This window comes from Cheilinus undulatus, linkage group 4, assembly GCF_018320785.1.
Source record: "Cheilinus undulatus linkage group 4, ASM1832078v1, whole genome shotgun sequence".
NCBI classification, from domain to species: Eukaryota; Metazoa; Chordata; class Actinopteri; order Labriformes; family Labridae; genus Cheilinus; species Cheilinus undulatus.
Genome location: NC_054868.1, coordinates 50,858,759 through 50,876,630, shown reverse-complemented (window position 1 = coordinate 50,876,630; position 17,872 = coordinate 50,858,759). Strand labels below are relative to the sequence as shown.

Below are 17,872 nucleotides of genomic sequence, written 5' to 3'. Positions count from 1 at the left end.
TTTTCTTCTTGTGCTACAAGACTATCAACCTCTGTAGCACCAGTGCTACAGGCATATAAAGGTGATGTGCAGCTCTGTAATGTATATTGAATTGAGCATGTACAGTATTTAACTTCTACTGAAAATACTTTTCACACCAGATGTCACACTTACCCATTCACACCACTTTCACACCCTGGTCGCTGACAGAGGAGGCTGCAATATGTAAAGTGGCCTTCAGAATCAGCTGTTTCCATTCATACGCATTCACATGCAACTGCTGCAGTGATTTTTTGACAGCTAATTGTATTGTTAGTCTCATTTAGTCTTAAGATCAAATGCTTTTTAGTTTTTAGTCAGAAATTAGTCATTTCTACTTTGTATAGTTTTAGTCTAGTTTTTGTCAATGGAAAAGTCAAAAACATTTCAGTCTCAACTTTTAGTTCAAGCATTTATTCTCTTGTCTGAATCTGGTACCAAGCCATGTTAGTGTCTTCTCTGCACCCTGTCAAACCTGGGGTCCCTGCTTGCTACAGCTGAGATGCAGAATAGCTGCGATGCATTGCATTATTACAGATTTACCTACAGTGAAATATCATGGAGTTTGAATATCTAACAAAAACAAAATTACATTTTAGTCTAGTTTTAGTCATCTTGATGAAAACTAAACTTACTTTTAGTAAGTTACAGCCATCAAAGATCTATTTTTGGCTAGTCTTAGCCCAGTCTTTCTCATTTTGAAGAACAATTTAAGTCATAGTTTTAGTCAATGAAATCAACACTGAACCACTGCAGCAGTGGGAGCAGACTGGGGTTAAGTGTCTTGGATACAACCAAATGTGAAAGTGGGGATCAAACCCCTCATCCATCCTGGCTAAGAGGTGACAAATCCTTCCAACGATCCAAGTTTTTTGTGCATGTGTTCCAACGCAACATTCTCAGGAAGCTCTTTAGGTCATCAACAATTACACTTTTTTATACCTTTTAACTCTAATTTTGAGAACTTTTTGTATTTTGAACACAGAATGTACCCCATATTTTAAGAGCAAAAATGAATAACATTAAAAAGACACAATTTGGTGCAAATGGAGAGCAAAAAGAGCTCTGGTCAGAAACAGCTACCATTGACCACTATGTAGAGCTGCAGCACCCATTTACTCCTTAAAGTTTCAAAACTTTAAGTTTTGTCACTTTGGAGCCTTTTACAGAACCTGGGAAACAATTTAGATCATTAAACCAGAACATTATGAGCCAGAGCTTTACTTGGGTGATGTTTCCACGCTGGTTTATCTACAGAAGGGGAGAAGTGTTCCCTTTACACCACCCCAGAATGAAAGTCTACAAAAGAATAGACATTTTTTTGTATTTTTGATGTGTTTGGGTTAATAATGCTGCTCTTTGGGAAGAGAGGGGTGAGAAATTCATTATAAGAGCATAGGTGAGTGCTTACTATCCAACATCAGGGAGTCCACATTAGCTAATGATCAGGATCACTGTCAGCTGCCACTTTCAGCCATTAATCTGAGGTGCTACTGCTAGTTCAAAGTAAATTCAATATTTGATATTAGGATTAGGAGAAATCTACTATCTATTGATGGGGTTCTATGGAATAACCAGGGCTCATCTCCTCATCGGTTGCTGCATCCAGTTGAACAACAATTTTCTTTAATCTAAAATCAGAATCAAACTGAAAGGATGCAGGTGGCAACTAAGACTGTCAATTTCTCCACAGCAGATGGAAGCCAAGCTAATAGTCGCTTTAAATCTTAATGTTTTAAATTTTTACCCTGATGTGCTGCAGAATTGCTGTCTTGGATCTTTTCCTCCACACTTATTGTGTCTCGTCCTAGATTAAAATCTCAGTTCCAGAGAAGCACAACCGGCACAAACTCACTCAGACAAACAGAAAGTGGGTTGTCTTATAAAAGGAGGACTTTCAAAAATAATTTGTGACACAGTGACCGCAAAATAGAAAAGAAAGGCATAAAAAAAAAAATACTAACAACAGAACAGTGCAGGGACTACTGAGATATCAAAAAAAAACAAAACAAAAACACCAGTGCCTTCAGAACTTGTGTTTTGATAAAACCCACATTGCAGAGCAGCCTTTCCCAAACTTAAATATGCCATGGCCCAGTTTGAAACCTGAAAATCATCTGGGGCCAACCAAAGTCGTCATACAACCATAATATACACAACCGTTATTTTTAAGAGGCATCAACATTAGCAGGAAAGGGACTGACAAACTGAAAGGCACAAATTGATCAAGCATCTGCAAAGGCATCCATTTCTTCTTTTCTATTCTAATACAGAATAATAATAGTTTTTCTTCAGTTTGCAGACAATACTATATTTTTCAAAATCCTGTGTGATGATTTCCTTAAGTAAAACTTTTTTTTTTTCAGTCTATAGTCCTTAGTAACGATCTCTGTAACCAAAACCATGATTTTGGGTTATCCATGCATCCATCCATCCATCCATCCATCCATCCATTCATCCATCCATCCATCCATCCATCCATCCATCCATCCATTCATCCATCCATCCATCCATCCATCCAAACATACATCCATACATACATCCATCCTTCCTTCCATCCATCCATCCATCCATCCATCCATCCATCCATCCAAACATACATCCATACATACATCCATCCTTCCTTCCATCCATACATCCATCCATCCATACATCCATCCATCCATCCATCCATCCATCCATCCATCCATCCATCCATCCAAACATACATTCATTCATCCATCCATCCATCCATCCTTCCAAACATACATTAATTCATTCATCCATCCATCCATCATGTGTTTTGTTGCTCTGATTGGCCTGTAAAGATGTGACAGATCGAACGTCTATCCAGTCTCCCTCTGAGTTTTTTTTCAAAGGCTCTGCCCTTTCCTAAACGCTGTCTATGCCAGGTTTTAGTCTGATATAGTGCCGTCATGAATGACCAAAGAAACGTTCAGTCTGAGCCGGCCTTAAGACATTCAAAATATCACCTCAGTTCAAGTTGCACAAAAATCATTTTTAAATGGAAATAATTCCTGTTCTGTCCACAGTAAATTAAAAAGCAAAGCTTCGATTTGAGATCATGACTTATTGATTTTAAGTAAGCCTTGTCTTTTCATCCAAGCCACTGCTTGATCTTTGACTTCCTCCATTCTAGCTCTGACTCTATGATGTAGTGTTTCTTGCAGACATTCCTCATGCATTTGTTGTTTCAAATCACGTATGATGAACAAAAACTCTTTACTACCACAGCCGTGCACTCTATGTGCCAAACATGCCGACTACTCCCCTACAACTTGCATTTGCAAGACACGAGATTGACATCACCTTTAATAAATCTACCAGTTTTCCTCTGGTATACTGAATAATGTGTAATACATGTATCATTTTTTAAATAAAACATGCAGAGAGATTTCCTTGCCAAAAATGTAAAGACACGGAGTCCACAACTTTATCCCGTCAACAAAAATCTGCACCCTCTTCGTACAGCCGGCAGCGTGTTTACACACCTGTCCTTGAAGAATCTTCGGAAACCAAAGGCCACCAGCTTCAGGGACGCTTCAATCACAAAGGTGGAGGTGAAGAAGTAGTTGCAGTACTTCAGTGCGGTCTCCAGGGACTGAGATGGAGAGAAACAAAGGTCAAAAGGAATGGAGGTTAGAGATAACATAAACAAAGAGCTATAGGTTTTTTCTGTCCCCTCTTTCTTCATCTCTATCAGAGCTTACACTTTAATAAACAAAAACTCCTTCATCCTTTCCCTTTCAGCAGTAAAATATTGTTTTTAACTAAAAAAGGACAGAGTGATTGTTTTTTCTGTAAATGTGGGAAAGGGTCTTGCCAAGAGATGTCTTTAATCTAATAAAGCTTGATTGAGACAGACGACAACCAAATCATGAGAAACTCTGGGGAGGAACAGAGGACACCCAGGTATTTATGAGTCAGACAGATAATGACTGTATAATGAGGCTTTTTATATTAGTATGATTGAACCCACATTGTCAACCACAGAAAGGAAGAAGAACAACAAGTGCAGTCATGATTTTTCAGGGACTTTTGATTGGTGTGAGATAAATAGCTGCAGAAAACTCTCACATCTAAAAAAAAAAAAAAAAAAAATGCATATCCTCATCCATGTTAAAAGTTAAGCTAGAAGAGAAACTAGCCAAAGTGTAAAGTTTCTTTCCCTATAAACCCTGTAGCTGCAGTATAAACCTCCATAACAGTATATTAACAAGTGTGTTCCTCCTCTGTGTTAATTTGGCTTTAGTCCAGTGTTATCATGTTTAAGAGCCTGTCTCTGAATGTAGCCTTGCGTGTGTGGGCAGTAGCCCAGCTTTAGACATCATCATAAATAGCTATTGACTCGGAGTGCTGGTATTGGTAAAAGCTGGCATAAATAGACCTAAAACATAAAGCTAAACTAAAAATAATGAGCTGTGTAGGCTGTGTGTGCAGTCAGCCACAAAAGCTGCTAACATGTTCTATCTACAAAACAGGCATTAGGCTGCTTCAGATGAGTGAAGTTTCAATTCAGCCCTAAGAGCCAGCAGCCTCCAGACTACACAAGTCTCAATTAGAAGAAACAATGAGTGCATTGTTGTCAGACTAATAAACAAATATTCTCTTGCACCTGAATGTCGGCTCATTTATGGCAGCAGCAGCTTATTAAAGCATTTCTACCTCCTGCACACAGAATACAGTGGTTGTTAGGCATGAAGTCACCTATAGTTTATGCAATACCAGTCTAACAAACACAGACGATTATGCTTTCTTTAGATTTAATCTGATAGCCTTTGTACTCCACACCCTGGTTTCCAAAAAAGTTGGTACACAGTGTAATTTCAAATTTAATAGGATTCAACACAAAGACAAGCAACTCAATAGTCAAGCTGGAACAGTTTTGGAAATATACACATATTTCAAATTTTATGCCAGCGCCAAATCCCAACAAAGATGGGACAGGAGTATATTCACCTCCGCCAAGGAGGTCATGTGATCGGGTGGGTTTATTAGTTAGTTAGTTAGTTAGTTTGTTTGTTAGCAACATAACTCAAAAAGTTGAGGACAGATTTTTGATGAAATTTTCAGGAAATCTCAGAAATGGCATAAGGAAGAACTGATTAGATTTTGGGACTGATCCGGATCACCATCTGGATCCAGGAATTTTTAAAGGATTCTTCACTATTGGAAGATAGGGCTAATGGCTGAGCTCTGCGCTGTTACCACTTTACACCTGGAGATGGCGAACATGAGTAACTTCAACCCCAGCAGCATTTTTTGGGTGTGTCTTTATTCAAAGTTTTGGAGTTTATAGAGTTTGAAAGACACATGCCCGGTCAAGGAGACGAGTCGGAGTGTAACAGAGAGAGAGACAGCGAATTGTAGCGAGAATACTCACAATGCTGGGAGGAACAGAGGAATATTCACACTATACTATGACTTCCAGTCATCTGGTGAGACCATGGGTGAGACTGTTAGTGCATCTGTTGGCACTGGCAGGCAATGCTTCCACCATGACAGTCCAACTATAGCTTAGCCTCACCATGGTTCCACCCCACTGGGGAGGAAGTAATCAGCGAATGCCTTGGTGGGGGGCACATGGGGATAGATCCAGGAATTTTTTCATAGGATTCTTCACTATTGGGAGATAGGGCTAATGGCGGAGGTCTGCGCTCTCCGAGTGCTTTTCTAGTTACCACTGTGATACATCACCTTTTCTTCAAACAGAAATCAATAACAGTCTGGGGACTGAAGAATTAGTAGTTGATGTTTAGAAAGTGAATTCTTCCTGTTCCTGCTTGATGTACATCCTAAGTTGCTCAACAGTGCTGGGTGCCATTATTCTGCTCCATAACATGCACAATACATTTGCAATGTGCAGCCCAGTCTATTCCCTGCCCTCTTTTACTGTGAAGCCAAGCTGTTGTAACTCATACAGCGTTTTGTCCGACATTGTGTTGCTGAAATAAGCAGGGATGTTCCTGAAAAGATTTGGCCAGTTTTTTCTTGTCCCTGTCCCAACTTTTTTGGGACGTTACAAGCATCACATTCAAACTGTGTGTGTTTATAGGTCCAACAAAACATATCAGATTAGTTTAAGCAATAAATGTCTCGTCAATGTGCTGCATTCGTGAATTAAAAAGATTTTCAAATCTGTACTCTCTAGTCTCATGTCCCAACTTTTTTGGACCCAGGGTTTGTGCAATACTGCAATTGATTTACTCAGTTCCCATTAAGGATGTAAATAAAACCCTCTGTTTTGCATTACTTTTAGATGAAACATACATGTTTTGAATATCTTTTACAAATCCTGCAACATATTACCCCATGAGGAAGATAAAGCAGTAGAATCTAGCTTTAGCTGTTTCCTTTACAGCTGTCAAACTACATGCAGGTTTAAACTTATTTTGTTTTCCAGCCTCTAGAGCATCTCTGCCTCTGCGAACCATTTACATAACTAATACCCCAATCTGCCAGACAGTGAGTTTTCCAGCACGTGGATAAATGTTTTTGCTTTTTGGCTGTTTTTGCTGCTGATTCAGAGCAGCAGGTTGGCAGCCTGCCTGCGGGAGTGCCCACTTCTAAAAAACTCAGCCCAGATGGTGTATCGCCACCCACTCAGGAGCCCTGAAACAAGTCTACCGGGTCTGTCTGACTCCAAACACCCACGGCCCGAACGCTCCTCCGTCCTCCGCCATCGTGGAGAGTGCTCACCTGTGGCTGACTGTAGTGCTCCAGAGACATGGTGATCACATTGATGCAGATGATGAAGGTGATGACCAGGTCCAGGTAGTGGCTGGTGCACAGGGAGTGGATGGCCAGACGAGCTGGACCGTAGGATGCATAGTAGGGCAGCTTCTGGGCCTCTGGAGAGAGAAAGAGTAAAGAAGAAGGATTTTGATTGGTTAGAGGAAAGGCAATGAAGCCGATGGAAGGGACAGACTTGGAAAACAATTTTATTTAGATACCAGGGAAAGGGATTGGGAGAAAATGAAAGCACAGAATAAAGAAGAAAAGGTGAGGAAACATAAAAAGACAGATATAAAGTGGGAAAAATGAATCCAGGAGGGGTGAAATTAAGTACACATGAGAAAGGTGTTCAAAGAAATATGAGACACAGCAAAAAGAGAGGAATGGCTGTTTGGGTTGAAACTGATAAGAACACTAAGGAAAAAAAGGGATGGAAGATGAAAACAGAAATGTTTTGATTTATTCTGGGATGAAAAACGAGGGGCAGAGTGAAAGAAAGAAAAGGCAGGATGGGGAAATGAAGCTGTGAGATAATACGAAGAGAAAGAAGTTTAATAAATGAGTCAGAGAGGTTAAGTAGTTTTAAAAGAGTTGAAGAATTGACTCACTCTATTTCAAATTACTGAAGCGGTGTAATTTAAAATGTAAAATTAAAGGTCCCAGAACAGTGCCAACGGGATTTTGCAAAGGGAGGTGTGCTGTGTTTGGAACGCCTCATAGCAGGCATTACTCACTTAACTATTTTACATATCAATTAAGATGCTGGATCAACATTTTACCTTTAAGAGGGAAGAAATGAAACCCACTTATTTCATCTATTCCTCTCTTTTTCTCTCACCAAAACTCACAATTACTTTCTTTTATCTCCATTACTTATCTAATACTCTGTCAACAAAGTTTCCCCCTCTAACACAAAAGATATATCTGCCTATTTTACCGCTCTCTATACTCATATTTTTAGACTATTTCCATTCTCTAACATTTGCATTTGTCATATAAGCCTTGAGATTCGGACTTGTTTCATTTCATCCCGTCCTTATTGAAAAGCGACTGCATTAGAGTTGCTAGCCCTCCCATATTTGTTGGGACATCCTGTATTCCGAGCTAAATTAGTCACAGTTCTCCTTGCTAACAGGCCCGCCCACAAAATCGGATGGGCCCTTTAAAACCCCAGAGAATGGGCCCTCCCCAGCTGTGATGTATTGATGCTATTAGTGTATGTGTGTTGGATCATTAACATTGATGCTAGCACATTGGCTAACACTTTGCTTATTTTGAAGCTGAAAAGTGTGTCAGGCTATTATTAAAGGGGCTCTCTGTAAGATTTTTGCTTTAAAACTTCCAACTTTTGAGTACATAATGGTGCGCACTTTATCCCGATGTGAAGAATGAGGCTCTTTATGTCTTCCTTGTTTGCCTGTATAACCTGTGGAGTCATTTCTCTTTGAAGAATTCGGGCCAAATTTTCTGCGAAATCTCAACACAAGTGACGTCGGGCACTACGTAATGCGAGCACCCTCTTGCTCTGTTTATACCTGACAACGGCATGTTGAATGGAGAAGGCTGCTTCCACGAGTAAACGACCGGCTAGCTCAGCCCAAAAACCCACACAAACTCAGCAAAAACATAAAAAACTAACATAGTTTTATCTGCTGAAGCTAAAAGAGAGTATGACCGACACAGGGGGAAATCGAGGATAAATATTGGTGGAGCATTTGTGAAATGTAGGGAGCTTCGCTCGGTGCTCGGCGTAAATACCAATCCAGAGATGGCTGTCTTTTTGTTGAAAAGGTAAGGCATCACTCCGGACCATGAAATACAATGTAGTGTTTTATGTTGTATGAACCATATGCTACATCACGTTAGCTTGCTTACGAAGATGCTGTCCAAACAACGAGAATGTCACGTTGTTCATTTAGTATTTTCCGGATAATATTGCATCTTTTTCTTGCTTCCTGGCACTGGACTCAACTTACTGAGTTTATTTTTTGATACTTAATTCGTAAAATATCTCCAACACTTAATGTCAGCTATCGGATATCCGTGGTCGAGGCACCATTATCAGAGCTAATCAATGTTAGCCCTGTTGCTTCTGCTCTGAAACACATCCCATTTAATACACATTACACATTATACATGTAAAAAGACAATAGATTTGGTCAATGCTGCACTAAGTAGTGAAGTTGTTTATTCATAGAAATGGTTGCAAAAATATCGTCCTTTTTTTAATTGCCTCATAAGAACCACTATTTAATTTTGTGCCGTGTCTGCACTAGAGGTTCAAATATACTTTATTCATTTTCATTTTTAGTTCGTGGCACTTTTAAGTGTTACGTGACTTACCTCCTCTGTATACATGATCTCGGTAAATCACCTTGGTCTGCGTGTGTATCAGCTGATAAACTGTAGGCTTGTTCATGAGCAAGAAGCGTGCTGTCGTGGATGAGCAACACAATGTTGTTGTAGTTCACCTAATGGCCAGTGGTGTCGCAACACTGATATTTTTCTAAATCTTGCATAGAGTCCCTTTAAGTTCTGATGTTGGAATTATTTATTTCTGGTACTTTTTAACCAATTCTGTCACTTTTTTAAATATTTTTTGCCACATCATTTTGACACTGTTAACCCATTTTTGCCATTTCGCAAATTTCTGCAACATGTTGTTGCAACTTTTATCCCATTTCCACTTTTTACCCATCTACTTTAGCTGTCTTTAGCCATTTTTGCTACTTGTTGCCTATTTTTGCCAATTTTGCTGATTTTTGGGGTGGGGGGTTAAAACTTTTTTGCCAATTTAATCCCATTTTTGCTCTTTTTCACCCATTTCCGCAGAATCTTTTTGGAACTTTTTGCCTACTCTAGCTGCTTTTTGCCATTTTTTTGCCTTTTTTTTGCAATTTTTTGCCATCGCAGTATCTTTTTTGAAACTTTAGCTATGTTTATTTTTTCCAGTATTGCTGCATGTAATCATTTTTTTTGCTGCTGTTAATCCATTTTCGCCACTTTCTGCTCAATTTCCTGCCTTTGTTTTATCTTTTTTTTTTTTTAACCCTTTTTGGCCATTTTTTTTTGCCCATTTTCACAATTTTTGGCCATTTATGACTTTTTTTTAGGAGTATTTGTGTGCTTTTTTAATGTCAGTTGAATTGAAAAAGAAAGACAAAAGAAAACTACTAACAACTAATTTGAAATTAAAACTCAAAGACTTCTATGTATTTAACCCAGGAAACATAAATAATGAAGGCTTCTATTTTTTTGCACAAACTTGTTCTCCCATCTCTTTGGGACTAAATGACTTAAAATAACAGTTCTGTGACAACATGTCTCCAAAAAATTCACATTAAAAAGGCCTTGTGCTTTTGGGAATTTGAGTCATTATTTAGAGTGCAGTGACTCTGGGGGACACATCACAGCCTCTCTGTGTCTCTTTCTCTCTATTATGAGTCATTCAGGCTCCGTCCATCATTTTAGAAGTCTGTGCACGTGCACTGTTAAGCAAAGTATGACTGGACAACAGCACAGCCTGCCATTCTATTGGTTGTGACAGTTCATTCCCAATGCATTCTGGGATACAATGGACAATATGGTGGCAGGCGAACTGGCTAACTGCAGGAACAATAAAAAAATGGATTATAAATGGATAAAAAGACATCCAAGATTGGAATAACTGGTGTGGATTTAATCTTTAAAGACCTGTGAAAGTCAGCCAAGTTCCAGGCTCGCTAGAAAACACCCTATAAGAGCTATAAAGGCACGGATAGCATCATTAGAACAGCAGAAGTGAGGGCTTTCAGAGAAAAAGAAGAAAAAAACATGCCCAAGATTTACGTTTCAAAACTGATTTAACTTTGAATAAAGCGTGTCTCTTTCTCCAAATTCTAGTTTACATTTACACTTGATAATCTCTTATACAATAGAAAAGGCTTGCATTAATAACAGCTTCAACAAACCAGTTTAGTGGCCAGTCTTTCCCATTGACAGCTGGTGTGATGAGCTTTCTTCTATCCCAAAAGGTATAAAACATAGCACAAATGTGTCTTATATCTATGATGAGGTTAAGGCCCCTGCCCTGCACCCTGTACTAAAAAACAGTTTTTGCCTAGTTCAGGTGAAACTAAGATTAAAACATAAAAAAGCTAAGAAAATCATTATTGTGGCTGTGCAAACCTTCAAAACGCATTTAAATTGTCAGACTAATGTCTGTATCACTGATAGAGTAACCTGAAAATAACAGCAGAGCTTTGAAGAACAGAACTGTAAGCATAAATACATTCACTGTGTGGTCTTTTATGTCCTCTATTATTTCTTCTCAACTAATTTGGCATCTCATTGTTTCCCTTAAACCCAGCTTCCCAGTCTAATTCCTTTCTTTCCATATCTTAATTTGGTCTTACTTCTCCTCTTCTTCTCCATTCGCCGCTGTCGTTTCTCCTCTCTCCGCCTGGCCTCCTCCACCTCCTGGTGCTGGCGACACTTGTGGAAGTTCTCCACCACGACGCCCACGAACATGTTGAGTACGAAGAAGCTGACGATGAGGAGGAAGGAGATGAAGTAGAGCAGCATCCAGGGGTTGTTGTTGGTTATTGGCTGGAGAAAGTTGGGAAAGAAGGAAGAAACACTTAAACCACCAACAATGGCATGTTTAAAGTCACTTAAACCACCAACTTGTGCTCGGTTTGAATTGACTTAATTCCCTCATCATCTCCCAGTTTGCACAGCCAGTCTACAGCCAAGTCATAAAGTACCTTACTTTAAAAAATGACAGAGATGGAAAAGAGACAATGTGAGGGAGAAAGAAGAGATGATTGGATGTGGAGGTGGCAATTTCAGGGAGTCATTACCAAACAAAAATCAAGTTCAGGAGCGCTTAAGTCAGACATGAGAGTCAAATTTTTGATTCAGAGGAGGGCTGAGTGTTGAAAGCGCAGGGTGGAGTGCAAATGGGATTAGTCATTTAGAGCCATGTTGGACTGCAGAGAGGGTTCTCCCCGAGGCAGGAAACTGAATCATGCAGAATGATGCCCTCTCTCTAATAGACATTTTAATAGATTTTCAAATGGAAGCAACTCTAAAGGGGATCTGTTCACTTAGTGCACACGTAATGAGTCTAATTTACATCTAGTCATCAGACTTTGACGTCAAGTTTGTGGATATGTGCAGGATTTGTGAGGTTAAAGGGAACTTTACTGACATCTGAAACTTCTTACATACATGCATAGCAAAACGGTGTGGCTAGACTTTGGAATAAGCACCTCTTTAAACACTCCTAATCTTGAATAAATTGGCAGATCAAATGGCAGAGACAAAAATAGCCTAAGCTTGAGTCCAGTAAAGCCTTTGTATTAACTTTCTACAGCTGGTGAGCCCACACAGACAGTTGAGGAAGGAGCTTAAACCCTTAAGAAGAAGTGGTTGCACTTGTGGGCTTAATAGAAAGACCAGCTCATTAAACAGGCTTTTGCACTTTTTAACATATTTAAGTGCATTGTTATGGACTAATCAAGCTGATTCATGAGCTAAAAAAAGAAAACCTAGCCATGAGCCCTAAAACTCATGCTTAAGTTATGCATCTCTTCCTTTGTTTCCAGGAACTCCTTAAAACAGGACTGGTTCCAGTGGCTCATAGTATGTTCTTACACTTATAAGTGTATACAAGATAAAAATGCAGTTAAAGTGAAAACCAGAATGGCTGTCAGATGGTTAAATGTCTCCAAAGGTACCCAGTCACTGTACGGTGAAAGCACAGTCAGGTCAGGTATGCGAGCACATGCCGGTTCGGCACTTTACCACATCAATCTTGGCCCTTTACTGCTCTGGCCTCCTGATGGCCATCATCCAGGTCCATGCCCTATCTCTCCAGGTATCCTCCCAGCTTCCCCCTAAATGCATGAGGTCACCCCTGGTGTCTGGACCAGCCTACCAGGTCCTTGGCACCCAGTATGGGGTAGGCCCATCCCTACTCTTCTGAGCAAGTAAGCATTAGACCCATGGTCATATAGGCCTCACAAGAGTATATAGTAAGATCAGAAGGACCAAGGACGGAAATACTTTGGTCTACATGGTCAGACACTGGGAACACCACACACTTTTGCTCAGTGAACCCATCGACCCATGCTCGAGTCCAAGTCTGCAGTCAATCTCAGCCTTGCAGTTATGGATCAATGGATTACACTGCCAAGGTAGGTGAACTGCTCTACAACTTCCATGCTTTTACCATTCACAGACACAGATTCGATGGCAGTATCCAAGGCCTCCCCGAATAATGGGTCTTTGTTTCGGCCCAGGAGACATGCATTCCTAACCCTTCAGCCTCCTCACTCAGCAAGGAGAGATTAACCACAAGGACATGAACAGTCTCTCTGCAAGGATCACAGCATCATCAGGAAAGTCCAGATCAGTGATCTAGATGTTGCCAAAATGCTCTCCACTATAAACTTGCAAAGCAGATGGATCTGCCTATTTCCATGTTTCTCACTGGTGAATCCATCTTGCAAAGCTCCTGTCTGAACCATTGGGGCTCGGTTAGAAAGTGACCGGACCAATCAGCGACAAGGAGCAGTACTTTCGGGCGCGGCAGAGTCATGACATAAGCAAGCACCAACAAGAGGCCTGTGCCGTTATGGCGGAAGAGATCAGTGCCAGCGCCAGTTTTATCAGAACTTGACGACATTTCTTCGTTAAAAGAAGAACAAAGAACAGCATTGAGTTGATTTCTTTTCAAAAAAACGACAAAAGTCTGGCCCGTAAAGATGAGACGGACAGAACGTTCACCCAAATACCCTCCAAGTTCTTTTTCAAAGGCTCTGCCCTTTCCCAAACGCTGTATATCGAAGGTTTTCCAGATGGATGTCTGAAACAAATCCATCTGGCATATCAGGTTTACTCCACTGTTCACTGCCCCTATTACCCATCCCATTAATTACAGATACTGAAGAATGTGAGGGCTCTATGCAGAGGTAGACATCAGCTATAGGAGCGAACATGGGATCCTGTGGAGCTCCAGAATCCCCCAGAGGGCATCTCAACTCACTGAGTAGAATGCTGCAAGCAACCCTTTATTGAATTCCCCAAAGTGCTTCATGAGGGCCTGAAGCACCAGGATGCGGTCTACCGTAGACTTCTTAGATGTAGTAAGGTAAAGTAAGGTAAGTGGCATTGCAAACATCTCTACAACCTTATGTGCAACATTATTTCTATCATGTTCCTGTCATATCAACTATGGCACTTTTGGGTTGCTGCCAATCTACACATAATTATGGGTGTAAATATGTTGTGCATTGGACAACCTATCCACATTCCTATGGGCTCTACAGTAGATAGAATATGTTTTTCCCAGTTGCTAACCATTGTGGCTAACCAACAGTGATTGTTTGTAAATGAATTTGCACTTCATTTGGTAAATACTGCTTCAGTTTTCATAATGCATCATGACCAACTAAATTATATTTGAGTTGTAACTTAGAGGTAACGTTTTGAAAATGTCCTTGCAGAGTTCTGGTACCTGTTGTGTCATTTTCAGTTGTACTAATAACCACAATACACCACACAATACATTTTAATCCCAGAATCTCTCTAATGATTAGCCTGATAGAGTAGATAACACTGGCTGTTTATTCAGGGGCAGCAGGCACAGAAGTCACACCCAAAAATCAGAAAGGTATCAGGGTTTGAATCTAAAATATGTAGTTTGTGTGCTAAATAATGCAGCATGTTTTCAGACAGTCTTTGCCAGAAGGAGTTCATAGCCTTGCAGAAAGATATTCACATGAAAATTGATGTACAGAATTCTATACTCTCAAATATGAAAAAATAAAGAGAAATGTTCAAGCCTTTGCTGCTTTCTTTCTTCATGCAGCTGCCTTAAAGCTGCATCAAGAGTTGTTGGAAAAAGCTGTGATGTCTATGTAAACAGGAAGTTTGGAAGCTAGTTTTTGTGACCTGATCAGGCTCATTGATGCATGTGCTGTGTTTCTGTGCATTCAGTGGAAGCTTACAGATAAAGCCTAGCATTGCAGTATCACCAGAGATTGTGGGGGTAGCCTACTGATAAGCAGCATCCCTAACAATTCAACCAGACCAGCAAAACACAATGACGACTAATACTCTGGAAAATGGTGGAGCCTTGCTAGCTTTCCTAGGCTTAAACAACTACAAAAGAACAGCAGGGAGAAGAACTGTGTCAGTTGGATGGCAGCGCAAGAGAAGCAGAGCTCAATGTGAGATTGTGCCCCCTGATGGATGAATGAGTAGTTTTACACCCAAATTTAAGATGTGCCTGAGTGTACCCGTACTGATGGTTGTATCTTTTGAAATTGTATGGATCTATGCTGTACGTGGAAGGAGCATAAATGAGCCCTAAGAGCTCAAGGCCATCCTGATTTACTTTCATTTTAAGATAAGGGTGAATACTTTGCAATGGTTTGATGATCTGATCTGGAGGCCTCTTTGCGGAGGAGTTTATGGGAACATCCAGCTGGGTAGAGATCCCTGGTGAACAGAAGGATGGATTCCATCTCCCATCTGGCCTAAGAATGCGTGGGAATCCCTAGAAGGGGCTGAATGGTGTTGCTGGAGATCCGGGCATGAAGCCCACATGACTCATTTTGCAACTACAAACAGGAACCGTGTAAGTGTTGGAAAAATGGATGACTAAATGTTAAGAAAACAGCATAAGACTTTCTGTGAGTCAGCATGTGAGCGAGTGGGACGCTTCAGTTAGTTAGAACCAGTCTCTGATTGGTGCTACTATCTGATAGTACCTGCTGGTCTATGCCCACCGCATCCAATCCATGGTACATGATGTTGACCCAGCCGTCTTTGGAGGCCAGCACAAAAAGGGACATGAGCGCCTGGAAAACAAAGACAGAAACACACAGCAGTAATGCAGTGAGAAAAAAAGACTTTATTTTTGGACGTTTTTCCATGTCAGTTGTTTACAGGTTTCCTGGCCAAAACTATTAAAAATATTTATGAAGAAAAAACATCATTATTAAAAGACAGCATCACCAGATTTGACATTTCTTTGTGTCCTAGAGTATTCATTTAGACTAACTGTAGCCACTATGGCCAGAGAAATAATTCCTGTTAACTTTGCATGAATGAATGCATGATGTCTGCCATGTGTCCCCTGTATTGGTTCAGCACATCAGCTGTGCACGTCCTCAGAAATGAACCCCACCCAGGCATAAGATGCAGTATAAACGTGTGTGGTGGGGGCCGTGTGGAGGCAGAGGAGGTGATAGTCAATACAGCTGCAAGAAAAACAGTGATGAAGTTTTAAAGACTAGCTTATAGGGTAACACTTTATTTGAAGTTTTATTCATAAGACTGACATTATGCTGTCATCATCATGACATGACACTTGTCATTAACATGAATAGGGCTCCATTAATGTTGCCATTAAGTGTCATTAAGTGTCATTCGCTAAATTATGACACCTTTACCTCAAATGTCAAGTTATCATGATTATGGTGTCATAATTTAGCGAATGACACTAATGACACTTAATGGCAACATTCAAGAAGCCCTATTCATGTTAATGACAGGCGTCATGTCATGATTATAACAGCATAATGTCAGTCTTATGAATAAAACTTCAGATAAAGTGTTATAGCTTGTAGACTAAGTACAATAAGTTATAGTCACTGCATGGAGACAAATACTATATATGCAAAAGTATTTTAATAAAACAAATTTATTAAAATCTAAAAGCAATTCATGAGGCATACTTCTGATTTGATCAGCTGTGGTAACAATGATAGTCAGCTGGAAGGTTACCAGCCAATGTTAATTTTGACAGCTTTTTTGAATTTTAGTCTGTCTTAGTCTTTAGTTAAATATTTTTAAATTACTTTAATTAAATTTAAATTTATATTTTACTTAAAAAAAAAGAAATAAAATATAAAAAAGAAATACAGTGCTTAACAAATTTATTAGACCACCACCCAAAGTAAGGTTTATGCCACAGCTGCCCTAAATTCACAGCATTGGTAAGTACCAAAATCTTTTTTTTTGTTTCTGCAATGGTTAATACACCAATATGTAGCAGCTCTTTAACCCAAATGATATTTTTAATACTAAAACATAATTATTATTGTTATCCATGAATTTTCAGATTTACTGATTTACAAAATAAAACTGAAAAAATAGTAAAGCACATTAATATTTCTTGATTTATATGTGAAATTATAGTTATTTACTTGCATTCCTGAACAGAAAAATGAGTTTTAGTGGTTAAATGTTATGCTTGATTAATTTCTGACTTCTCAGAGAAGCCCAATGAGCCGGCTCAAATTTGGGTATAAAAAGGTGAATTCAGTTTGAAATTCCTCATTCCGTTCAAAATGGTCAAACGTGGAAGGCTCACTGATAAGGAAAGAGTCCGCATTAAAGCACTTCACGATGCAGCTATGGCATAAACCTTACTTTGGGTGGTGGTCTAATAAATTTGTTAAGCACTGTAAATAAAAATTCAAATAAACAAATAAACAAAACACAATTAATCAAAATACAATTCTATTTATTTATTAATAAATAAAAAAATAATAAAATAAAATTAAATTAAAACTAAATTAAATCAAATTAAATTACACATTTCTGTCCAGTTTTTATTCCATAAAAAGTCCTCTCATTTTAGTCTTTACTTTTATTCCAAGCATTAGCTGTTTTCTACATCTGGATCCAAATCCTGGTAGTGTGTTCTGTGCACCCTTCAAAACCTGGGGTCCCTGCTTTCTACAGCTGATAGGCAGAATAGCTACAGATAAATTGTATTTTGACAGATTTACCTACAGTGGAGAAATATCAAGGATTTTGAATGTCTAGCGAAAACTAAATTACATTTTAGTCTAGTTTTAGTCACCCTGACAAAACTTAACATACTTTTTGTCAGTTTTAGTCATAAAATATTCGGCTAGTCTTACGCTAGTCTTTCTCATGGACAAAAGGCTATTGATGAATATTTTTAGCCATAGTTTAAGCTGACAAAATTAACACTGTTACCAGCTAACAAGGTCACTAATTAAACTGTATCTTTATGCCTGTGCATGGAGGAAATTGTTGGATAAAAGGGTCTGATCTGACATTACTATTGGTTACTGATGTGTCTTATATTAACTAA

The 17,872-nt window shown here is 39.3% G+C and overlaps 1 protein-coding gene across 1 annotated transcript in view; it reads right to left on the bottom strand.

Annotated features, from left to right (window-relative positions):
* LOC121507795 (voltage-dependent T-type calcium channel subunit alpha-1I-like) overlaps nt 1-17,872 on the bottom strand; it is a 317,733-nt gene that overhangs the window by 64,425 nt on the left and 235,436 nt on the right. The window contains exons 24-27 of the mRNA XM_041784135.1: nt 15,513-15,602; nt 11,148-11,340; nt 6,718-6,869; nt 3,510-3,619 (exon numbers count right to left, since the gene is read on the bottom strand). Of these exons, the coding sequence (XP_041640069.1) occupies nt 3,510-3,619; nt 6,718-6,869; nt 11,148-11,340; nt 15,513-15,602 (545 nt within the window). The remainder of the gene's footprint in view (nt 1-3,509; nt 3,620-6,717; nt 6,870-11,147; nt 11,341-15,512; nt 15,603-17,872) is intronic.